This window comes from Scyliorhinus canicula, chromosome 15 (assembly GCF_902713615.1).
Source record: "Scyliorhinus canicula chromosome 15, sScyCan1.1, whole genome shotgun sequence".
Lineage (NCBI taxonomy): Eukaryota > Metazoa > Chordata > Chondrichthyes > Carcharhiniformes > Scyliorhinidae > Scyliorhinus > Scyliorhinus canicula.
The window spans coordinates 97,739,483-97,751,708 of record NC_052160.1 but is presented as its reverse complement, the minus strand read 5'-3'; the positions used below and the strand labels follow the sequence as shown (position 1 = coordinate 97,751,708).

The 12,226-nt window shown below is 46.8% G+C and overlaps 1 protein-coding gene across 1 annotated transcript in view; it reads right to left on the bottom strand.

Moving 5' to 3' along the window:
* Nucleotides 1-12,226, bottom strand: part of LOC119978169 (ankyrin repeat and SAM domain-containing protein 1A-like) — a 581,433-nt gene that overhangs the window by 443,146 nt on the left and 126,061 nt on the right. Inside the window, 1 exon segment of the mRNA XM_038819603.1 lies at nucleotides 5,703-5,859. Coding sequence (XP_038675531.1) covers nucleotides 5,703-5,859 — 157 coding nt within the window.

Sequence of the window (12,226 nt, the reverse complement as noted above, 5' to 3'; positions counted from 1 at the left end):
CTTCTGTACTCTGTAACCCTAGACTCCCTTGTCTATCAAAATTCTATCCAACTCTGCGTTGAATAAAATCAACAACGCAGTTTCCACTGGTTTCTGGGGATGAGAATTCCATATACTAATAACACAAGAGGAAAAAATTATGATCTTAATCTTAAAAGGGAGAACTTAGTTTAAAACTGTCTCTCTTAGCTCTGCCCCTCCTTCCCCCCAGAAGAAACATCCCTCCAGTATCCAACTTATCAACTCCTCTAAAGATCTTATAAGTTTCAATAAGATCAAATTCCAATGGATGTAGGCCCAACCTTTCTTCATAAGATAAGCCTCACATACCAGAAATTAGTCGAGTAATCCTTTCCTGAACTGTTTCTAATACAATTATATTATTTTCTCAAATAAGGAGACTAAACACAGTACTCCATATGTCATCTCACCAAAGCTCTGTATAACTGTATTAAAGCTTTCCTATTTTTATATTCTATTCCCCTTGCAATAAACATTAACATTCCATTTGTATTCCTGATTTTTGCCCACTCTTGTAACCTCTCTATATCCCTTTTCAGAATCTCCATTTCCTCTTGATAACTTAATTGCCTTCCTGTCTTGGTGTCATCAGCAAATTTAGTAAGCATATGTTCAGTCCCATCAACCAAGTTATTGATATAGGTTGTAAATAGTTACGGCCCCAGCACTAATGCGTGTTGCGTCACTCAGTACAGCTTGCCAATCCGAGGAAGACCCATTTATTCCTACTCTCAGATTTCTGCGAGCTAACCAATTCTTTATGCTAATATGTTACCCCTACACCATTCGCTCTTACTTTGCATACTAACCTCATCAAATGTCTTTTGGAAATCCAAGTACACTACCTCTGCAGGTTCCCCTTTATCTACTTTGTTGGTTACTTACTCGAAGAACTGCAATAAATTAGTCAAACTCTATTTCCCTTTCACATAGCCAAGTTGACTCTGTCTGATCACATTATGATTTTCTAAATATCCTGCTATAACCTTCTTAATAATGGATTCTAGCAATTTCCTTATGACAGATGTTAGGTTAACTGGCTTATATTTTACTGCTTTCTGTCTCCCCCTTTCTTAAATAAAGATGTTAATTTAGCTATTTCCCATTCTGCTAGGACCTTTCCAGAATCTAAGGAAATGTAAATTATAACCAATGCAACGGCTATCTCTGGAGCCACTTATTTTAAGACCCAGATAACAGGTCATCTGGTCCTGGGAACTTGTCCGTCTTTCGTTTAACTTTACCCAGCTCTTTTTTCCTCACGATAAAAACTGTTTAAAGTTCCTCCCTCCTGTTAACTCTCTAATTTCAAGTATCTTTGGGATGTTTTCTAAGTCTTCTGCAATGAAGAGGGACAATATCTGTTCAACACCTCCACCATTTTCTTTATTTCCACGACCAATTCGTCAGACACCGTCTCTAGAAAATCAACATTTTGGATTTCCTATTTAATATTTGTAGAAACTCTTACTACCTGTATTTCACATTATTAGACAGCTTTTTTCCCTCGATTATATTTTTGGCATTCTTATCTGGTTCTTAAAATCTGGTGAACCTTCTGACATACTACTAATCTCTACAGGTTTGTACAATGTTTCTTTCAATTTGTTACTGTCCTCAATTTCCTAATGCATCCTTCTCGAAGAGTAACAATTATTTTTTCCCCAATTAAGGGTCAATTTAGCGTGGCCAATCCACCTACCCTGCACATCCTTTGGGGCTGTGGGGGTCAGATCCACGCAGACACGGGGAGAATGTTCAAACTCCACACGAGCAGTGACTCAGGGCCGGGATTGAACCCGGGTCCTCAGCACATTGAGGTAGCAGTGCTAACCACTGTGCCACCGACCCGCCCTAAAAACATTAAATTAAACCCATTTAAAACTATACCTCACTTCTAATATTTACCAATACAAATATAAATCCCTTAAAACTACCTTTATGTTCCTCAAATCATCATTACCAATCAAAGCTACCCACCATCTTTTCCGAGCTTCCTATCTTTTGGAAATGTCAAATACTCTTCAATATGTTGCTCCCAGCCTTGGTCACACTGCAACCTTATCTCTATTATTTTTAAATTTTAGGGTACCCAATTATTTTTCTTTTCCAATTAAAGGGCAATTTAGCTTGGCCAATCCACCTAACCTGCACATCTTTGGGTTGTGGGGGTGAAACCCTCGCAGACACGGGGAGAATGTGCAAACTCCACACAGACAGTGATTCAGGGCTGGGATTCGAACCCGGGTCCTCAACGCCCTAGTGCCAGTGCTAACCACTGCACCCGTGCGTTCAAAAAAAAAAGGAGTTTGAAACTGTCAAAACATACTACTCCTGTGGTCAATGGTCCAGGATCCGTGTAACTTCATTTTCAACCATAATTAACCTATAGTTCGGAATATGTAATTTCATCATAATATTAACATTAAACTCTGATGAAGCCCAAAGTCTGGGCAAATTCAACCTTTTTTAATTGATCCAATGTTGCACGATTCTGAATATCTCAGTCAGACACTAAAGAGGAACAAATTTCAATATGATACTGAGGTTCGAGTTCAGGTATACTGTCGGGGCAGGAGTACAAGGAAATTACTGTACCTGATGGAATTCTTAATGCTGTCAGAGAGTAGACATGGTGGGAAAATATTCCACTTCTTCAAAATCAAAACCTGTTTTCATCAATGTGCATTAAAAAAAGGAATTGAAAAGTGAAGGGCTCGGTGGAGGCTCCATTAAGGGGGAATCATCAGTTCGTCCCGGGAAACATCGACGGGGGATTTAGGGGGTGGGCATTAGGAAGTTGGGGGACCTGTTTATGGGCGGGAGGTTTGTGAGCCTGGGGGAATTGGAAGAGAAATTCGGGCTCCCCACAGGGAACGCGTTCAGGTACTTGCAGGTAAAGGCGTTTGCTAGGTGGCAGGTGGAGGGATTTCCTTTGCTGCCCTCGCGGGGGGCAAGGGACAGGGTGCTTTCGGGGGTGTGGGTCGGGGATGGGAAGGTGTCTGACATTTATACGGTAATGCAGGAGGGGGAGGAGGCGTCAGTGGAGGAGCTGAAGGCTAAGTGGGAAGGGGAATTAGGGGAGCAGATGGAGGACGGGACTTGGGCGGATGCCTTGGAGAGGGTTAACTCTTCCTCTTCATGTGCGAGGCTTAGTCTCATTCCATTTAAGGTGCTGCATCGAGCTCACATGTCCGGGACTCGGATGAGTAGGTTCTTTGGGGGCGAAGATAGGTGTGTCAGGTGTTTGGGGAGTCCTGCGAACCATGTCCATATGTTCTGGGCATGCCCGGTACTGGAGGAATTTTGGAAGGGGGTAGCGAGGACGGTGTCGAGGGCGGTTGGATCCAGGGTCAAACCGGGCTGGGGCTTGCGATCTTTGGGGTTGCGGTGGGGCCGGGAGTGCAGGAGGCGAAAGAGGCCGGTGTTTTGGCCTTTGCGTCCCTAGTAGCCCGGCGGCGGATCTTGCTGCAGTGGAAGGATGCGAGGCCCCCAAGTGTGGAGACCTGGATCAGTGACATGGCGGGGTTTATCAAACTGGAAAGGGTCAAATTCGCCCTGAGAGGATCAGTACAAGGGTTCTATAAACAGTGGCAGCCTTTCTTGGACTTTCTGGCTCAGAGATAGGGAAATAGAACATAGAACAGTACAGCACAGAACAGGCCCTTCAGCCCTCAATGTTGTGCCGAGCCATGATCACCCTACTCAAACCCACGTATCCACCCTATACCCGTAACCCAACAACCCCCCCCCCCCCCCCCCCCCCCCCCCCCCCCCCCCCCCCCCCCTTAACCTTACTTTTTAGGACACTACGGGCAATTTAGCATGGCCAATCCACCTAACCCGCACATCTTTGGACTGTGGGAGGAAACCGGAGCACCCGGAGGAAACCCACGCACACACGGGGAGGACGTGCAGACTCCGCACAGACAGTGACCCAGCCGGGAATCGAACCTGGAACCCTGGAGCTGTGAAGCATTTATGCTAACCACCATGCTACCGTGCTGCCCCAAAATGGGTCAATAGCAGCAGCAACCCGGGGGGTGGGGGGAGAAGAGAGAGGGGGTGTTATCTATTTGTTCTACGGTTATTCAATTTAATATGCTGTTAATTTAATTTGTTGTTAATTTATTTTGTTGGTCGTTGGGGGGGGGGGTTCGGTGTACGAGCTGTTACGGTTCTGAGGGTGTTATGACTGTTATTGTTAGAGACCGTTGCTATTTTCATTACTGTTTGTTGTTGCATAAATACAAAATTTTTCAATAAAAATTATTTTTTTTAAAAAAGGAATTGAAAACTACCCTGGCCTATTCACTTTAAGTGTACCACGTACCTCAGGCGCTGTTGTGTGCATGTATGTAATTTTGCCATGTTTGTGCAGAAGCACATTATGCGTCCGTACTTCTCAGTCTCCAGACTGGTATACAATGATTTGGAGCAAAGTACATGTGCACATAATGCATCTTAAACACCAAGGAGACCAATAATTTACATCCTTCAAGTACTAAATACAAGGCCATTTTCCAGTAAATGTTACAACAAATACATGCACATAATCTTGAAATATTTATTTCTAACTTTTCCCTTAAAGTTCTAACGAAAATTAGGTCAGTGCAAACCATTTTGGGGCAAATAATTTATGTGCTCAGTACTGAAAGAAAGCAAAACAGCAGTGGTATGGTCCACCGTAAACTTGAATACCTTAAAGAAAAAAAACATCTGGAATTTATTCTTCATGGCACCCAAGTAATGAGAGATAATAATTATTCTCAGGATATGATATTTAAATTTGTCTGTTTCTCGCTCCACGGATGCCTGAGTGTTTCCAGCATTCTGGTTTTATTCTGGGAATACTTAGTACTGCCTAGCCACAGTTCTGTAAGACGACATTAGATTAACGCTCTTTCAGGATTCTAAAATATTCCTTGAAATTGGGTGAATTTGTGAGTTTTCATGCCAAAGATAGCCTCAAAACTTTTCTTCCAGTTCCTTAGGAACAAATTGTTTTCACTACACATATTTTATTTATTTTTAAAAGTACCTCAAGTATTGTTTCTCGAAATTCCTGCGAGAGTTAAAAACATATCAGTAACACTGGGCGGTCATTTACGGTTTGTGATAAAAACATCAGCCACAGTTTCACAATCTGATTAGCACCCAATTTTAGATGGCAGCAGCATGGGCCAGGTCAAGGAATTGTTAGCTGCTGGTGAACAGTGACTTGCATTGTTATTCATTAATATCACTATGTTTTTGAGCAAGTCTGACTAATACCCAAGAATGGTCAGCTGAATATTGCTCAGGGTATGCATATATTCAAGAAATTTTCATGAAATATGGGAAAGTCAGTGTTCAGTCCAAGAGAAGCCGACAGGAAATAGCACCAAAGAAGATCGATATACATGGGCAATGGGAAGACGTTTAGGGATTGATTGTGCCATAGTTACTGTTAAACCTTGCTGCGATGATCTTACTGGCAAGGTATCTGAACAGACATGAAAAAAGATCCCTAGCAAGAACTACTTTTTGGACCACACTTCTTTGTAGAGTTTTAATAGGACCTGAATGTCAACAAAAACTACTCGAGAAATTAAAACAGATTCCATTATTAATAAAACAGATTAAATACACATCATAGATATCCTCTAACACTTATCACAAACCCTTCAAAGACTTCAGACCTGTTCATTGACTTTTGCATGGGATGGTCCTTGATGAATAAGGAGCCTGACTATATGTGAATCCCCTTTCCAAGCAGCAAGGTGAAGTGGATAACATCCCTTGTTATCAGGAATATTAGTGGAAGCTTCATTCTTCAGTAGCATTTCAACAACTTCCCTATCAACAAAAACAGACATATTAACACAAATCTTAAAACAAAATCTACAACTATAAAATCCTGCAATACTGTACTTATCAAAGTTGTCCAAATCATTACTGAGTACCTAATTGTTCCAAATTAGCCAAAACTAAATGCTTATTGAACCATCTAGTGTAATCTCGGTCAGGTAAATTCAACTAATTTATATTTGTTGACATCAAACAGCATGCATCGTCCACTATTGCTCTATGCCTGGGAGGCAAAATAAAAATCCCAGAGGGAAACTGTGCAAATTCTTTTCCGATCAGGGCCGGGATTCTCCCCTACCCGGCGGGGCGAGGGGTCCCGGCGTACCGGAGTGGTGAGAACCACTCTGCGTCGGGCCTCCCCAAAGGTGCGGAATTCTCCGCAGCTTTAGGGGCTAGACCTGCGCCGGAGTGGCTCCCACTCCGCCGACCGGCGCCGACGGCCTTTGACGCCCCACCGACCGGCACCAGGGCTGGCCGAAAGGTCTTCGCTGGTCAGCGTGAGTCCGCGCATGCACCGGAGCATCAGCGGCCGCTGACGTCACCCCGGCTCATGGGCGGTGGAGGGGGGTCTCTTCCGCCTCCAACATGGTGGGGGCCGTGGCGGCGGCAGAAGAAAAAGAGTGCCCCCACGGCACAGGCCCGCCCGCCAATCGGTGCGCCTTGATCGCGGACCAGGTCACTGTGGGGGCACCCCCCGGAGTCAAATCGTCCCGCGCCCCCCTCCAGGACCCCGGGGCCCACTCGCGCTGCCTGCTCACGCCGGCACCAGAGGTGGTTTAAACCACGTCGGTGGGAGAGGCCTGTCAGCGGCGGGACTTCGGCCCATCGCGGGCTGGAGATCGCCGCGGGGGGCACACCAATCGGCGCAGCGCGATTCCCGCCGATTCAGGCCACGGCAGGGGCAGGATTTACGCCGGTCCCAGGCAATTCTCCAACCCTGCGGGGGGTCGGAGAATTCCGCCCCAGAAGTGTGAAGTGATTCATTTTGGTAGGAAGAACTCAGACAATATAAAAGAAAGGGTAACATTTTAAAGGGAGTACAGAAGCAGTGGGATCTGGGTGAGGTACTAAATGAGTACTTTGTATCACTGTTCACCAAAGAAAGGGACTTTGTGGAAGATGATTCTTGGGTAGGGTGTGTGGACAGTCCAGATTATGTTTCCAGCAAAAAAAAAGGAGGCGCTATTGGGTCTTTTAAAAGATATTAAGGTCGATAAGTTTCCTGGGCTGGATGGGATTTACCCCAGAATACTGAGGGAAGCAAGGGAGGAAATTCCTGGGGCCTTGAGTGATATCTTTGCATCCTCATTGGGATTGGCTACAGGTGAGATCCCAGAGGACAAAAGCAAGGAGATTGGTTAAACTTGTATAGAACATTGGCATGGTCTTAGTGTCCAGTTCTGGGTGATACACTTCAGGAAAGACACGAAAGCATTAGAGAACACACAGGAAAGATTTTTTTAATGTGTTTTTGTGTGTGCGTGTTAGTTAAAGAGGTTGAGAGGAGATGGTCACAACTCATGACAGGTAGGGACAGAGTAAACAGGGGAGACTGTTCCCATTGATGGAGGGATTGAGCACAGCGGAACACAGATTCAAGGTTAACGGTCAGAAGAAACAATGGAGACATGAGGAAAACCAATTCTAAACTCAACAAGTGGTTACGATCTGGAATGGACTACCTGAGATTGTGTTTCAATCAAGGCATTTAAGAGAGAATTGGAATTTTATCTGAAAAGGAAGCATGTGCAGAACTACAGGGAGAAGGCCAGGGAGTGGCCATTTGCACTGTAAACATTGTGGTCTGCAAGCCAATCTGCTATGCTTTAAACACTTTTGTGATGGTCCACTTCTCCAACTTGGTATCAGATGCACAGAAAACAGGAGTAGACCATTTAACTCCTCTAGCCCAACCCACCGTTCAATTAAATCATGGCTGATCTGTAGATCAACTCAATTTTTCCACCTTTAGTCTTACTCTCAAAAATTTCAATTGACCCAGCGCTCAAGGTTTCCTCGAAGAATTCCCAAGATTATTTGTGAGAAAAACTACTTCCTCAGTTCAGTCCCAGATAGCCTCACTTGAATATTGGGGCTCTTCTTCTTTCAGCTTTTCGCATTTGATTTGGGGTTGCCACAATGCTGGTGAAAAATGAAATGAAATGAAAATCGCTTATTATCACAAGTAGGCTTCAAATGACGTTACTGTGAAAAGCCCCAAATCGCCACATTCCGGCGCCTGTTTTCGGGAGGCTGGTACGGGAATTGAACCATGCTGCTGACCTGCCTTGGTTTGCTTTAAAAGCCAGTGATTTAGCCCTGTGCTAAACAAGCCCCTCAATCAGCTTCTCCATCTCCTCCTGTCAGTCACCCAGTTCCCTACCGATCCCACTGTGTTCAAGTCTCTCGCCAACATATCTTTCTATCTGGTCACAGGCCTTTGTGTCCTCCTTTCTGGCAGTTCAATCCTCATCATTTACCTCACCACATTTCCCCTCTCTCTCCACAATAACGACCATACCATTTCAATTTCTTCTCAACTACTTCTTTTGTTTTACTGTATTTTATTACAAACATGTATCAAAGAGGTTACAGGAAATAACACCCCGGGAAACATACTTCCCAACAATCAACTATGTGTTCAGATTTTTCCCCTTTTCAACCCCCCCTCCTCCCCCTGCGACAAACAGCTCCTCAAACACAGTCACAAACATCCCCCACCTTTTCTCAAACCACAGGAAGTCGTACAGGTCACCTAACCAAGCCGATGGCCCCGGTGGCGATGCCAAAAACCTCTCTACCAAAATTCGCCGACATGCAATCAGAAAAGGTGAAGGCCACGACGTCGGCCTTTCACGTCTCCACGAACTCCGGCTTCTCTGAAACCCCAAATATCGCCAACATAGGGGCCAGGGTCCACCTCCTCTTCCACTACCGTGGCTAAGACCGCGAACACTCCCGTCCAGAATCTTCCCAATTTCTTGCAATTCCAAAACGTGTGTGCTCGATTCGCTGACCCCGCGCCCACACCTCTCACGCTCATCTGCTACCCCCTGAAAGAGCCCACTGATTCTCACCCGAGTCATATGCACCCTGTGCACCACCTCAAACTGTCTCAGGCCCATTCTTGCACAAGAGATCCGGTTTACTCCTTCTCCTTCCCACCACCGCCACATCTTGTCCACATTCGCCGCCCAATAATAATGAAGCAAGTTCGGCACTGTCAACGCCCCCTGCTACCCCTGCGTCTGTAGCAGAGTCCTCCCCACCCTCGGCACTTTCCCCGCCCATACAAAATCTGAGATGATTGTGTCCACTTTCCGAAAAAAGGCCTTTGGTATAAAGATCGGGAGAGCCTGGAAGATAACAAGAACGTAGGCAGAATATTCATTTTCACCACTTGGACCCTCCTGCCAACGTTAAGTGCAGTGTATCCCACCTCCTAAGATCCTCCCTGGCCTCCTCCACCAGCTTCGTGTTCCACTTATGGAGCCCCATCCATTCCCTCGCTACCTGAATCCCCAAATACCGAAACCTATCCCTCGCTACCGTAAATGGCATCCCCCAATAAATTAGCCCGCTGTCCCAGCTCATTACCGGGAATACCTCGCTTTTCCCTACATTCAGTTTGTATCCCGAGAACCCTCCAAACCTCCCCAGAAGGCCCATAGTCTTTCCCATACTCTCCAATGGATCCGAAACATACAGCAAGAGGTCATCAGCAACACCCGATGTTCCCTCTGTCCCCTCGTAATCCACCGACCTCCTGAAAGCCATCGCCAGCGGCTCTATGGCCAGCGCAAACAGCGACAGTAGGCACACCTGCCTCGTACCCCTGTGTAAGTCAAAGCTTTGTGAGCTCACATCATTCGTCTCACTCTTGCCCTTGGTGCCACATACAGCAACCGCACCCGCAAATCTCAGCCCAAACCTAAACCTTCCCAAAACTTCGAACAAGTACCGCCACACCACCCAATCAAATGCTTTTCCGCATGCATGGACACCATCACCTCCGGTATCAGAGCCCCCGATGGATTCATCCCCACATTCAACAGCGGTCTTGTATTACTCGCAAGCTGCCGGCCCTTCACAAAGCCTGTCTGATCTTCTGCAACCACCCAGGACACAGTCCTCCATCCTCCCCGCCAACAACTTAGCCAATACTTTTGCATCCGTGTTCAATAGTGATATGGGTCTATACGACCCACATTCCTCCGTATCCTTCTCGTTTTTGGGGATTAGTGTGATTACTGCCTGCGTCATTGTCTCTGGCAACTCCCCTTTCTCCATTAAACACCCCCAACAGATGTAGTGCCAGGTCCATCGAGAATTCCTTATTAAATTCCGCCGGGTACCAATTGGGCCAGGGGGCTTCCCCAACTTCTTACCCCTGATACTATCCAGCACGTCTCTCAGCCCCAGGGGCTCCTCCAACGCCTCTTTGCTTCTTCGACCTGGGGAAATTCCGGCTCGTCCAGAAACTGGCCCCCTCCTCTCCCCCCGGGTCCGCCTCGTAAAATCCCTGGCAGTGCTCCCAGTGGGGTGCATGGTCCGAGATAACTACCCCGCAAACTCTGCCCCCTCACCCCAACCAAAATCTCCCGACTCACTACAAAGTTGTCAATCCTCGAATACATCTTACGGATGTGTGAAAAGGAATACTCCCTCCCCCCGGGGTTCTGAAAATGCCATGGGTCCAGCTACCCATCCTCTCCATAAACCCCGCCAGCTCACTCGCTTTGATCTCTCATGTTATGGTTCGGAGGGGTTAGTTTGGGGACAGTGGTATATGGGTTGGGAGATTTTGCTCCTTTGGTTTTGCGTTCAACATGTTTGATTGTTTAGATGGGTTGGATGTGGTGGTGTTTTTCTGGTGGCTTTTGTGGTAAGTTATGTGGGTGAAGGGGGCTCTGGCAGGGGCCGCCTCGCTAGCAAACTTAAAATCGGCTAGTGAACAGTAGCAAGGTGTGGGAGGGCCTGCGGCTATCCGCATGGGCAAATTTCGACTGGCTTATGAGGTGTGAATGGTGAAGGATGGGGAGCATGCATAAAGGAGCCGTTTCAAGAGGAATTGGTCAGGGGTTTCTGGGATGGGGAGGGGTGTAATTTGGTTGACGGTAACTTGGGGCAGGGCTTGGTCACATTCGTGGGGTGGGGCCAGGTGCCATATTGGGTGGATGGCAGGCCTCAAGAGGTTTGGGGGGGGGGGGGGGGGGGGGGGGGGGGGGGGGGGGGGGGGGGGGGCAGGTATGGCCCATGGGGAGGGGTGAGAGACCCCAGGCCGAACGGTAATACGTGCGGGGTTGGGTGGACTGGTGAAGATGGCAAGAGTTTTTTCCGCATTTAAAGAGCTTTAGAGCCGATGTGGTAATGCTGCAGGAGACCCATCGGAGGGCAAAGGACTTCACAAGGGTTGGATCAGCCAAGTGTTTCAATTGGGCTTGATAGAGGTGTGGGGCGGGGGGACGGGGGGGGATTCTGGTGAATAAGAGAGTTAGGTTTCAGATGGAGACGATGGTGGCAGATATGTTATGGTAACGGGTGCTTTGGAGGGGAGGTTGGTGGTATTGCTTAGTGTGTATGCCCCGAATTGGGATGATGCAGGATTTATGAGGAGGATGTCGAAGGCAATCCCAGGCCTGGACATGCATCAATTAATTTTAGGTGGGGATTTAAACAGTACTGCATCCGAAGATGGATCGATCTACGCCTCGTTTATTGACTCCTTCGGAGGGAGCGAAGGTGTTGGCAGCATTTATGAAGGAAATGCAGCGAGCAGACTTTCATCCGGGGGTAGAAAGTATTTCATTTTTCACTACCGCATAATGTATACTCGAACATTGATTTCTTTATTATCGTAGGTCGATGTTGTCAACGGTGCGGAAAGAGGAATACTCGGCGATCGTTATTCCAGATCATGCTCCGCACCTGGTGGATATGGTCTTGGAGAAGGAGCCTACACAGAGGCCGGTGTGGAGGATGGATATGTGGCTGCTTGTGGATCCGGGTTTTTGTGTAAGGATGGCAACGGTGATTAACAATTATGTGGGGTTCAATAAAAATGGGAAGGTCTTGCCCATTGAAGGTATGAGAGGCATTGATGGCAGAGATCTTCTCATATAAGGTGCAGGTGGATATGGAGGCAAGAGACGAGCGGCAACGGTTGGTGGACAAAATTTTGGAAGTCGATGGGAAGTATGCAGAAATCCCACGCCGGATGTTTTCGCCAGTAGAAAGAAACTGCAGACGCAGCTCTATCTTTTCTCTACAGGAGTTTATAAGAGATTGTATAGGTCGGAGCCTCCAGAGGATGAGTTGATTATGAAGGAGTTCGTGGAGGGGATGGAGAGGATAG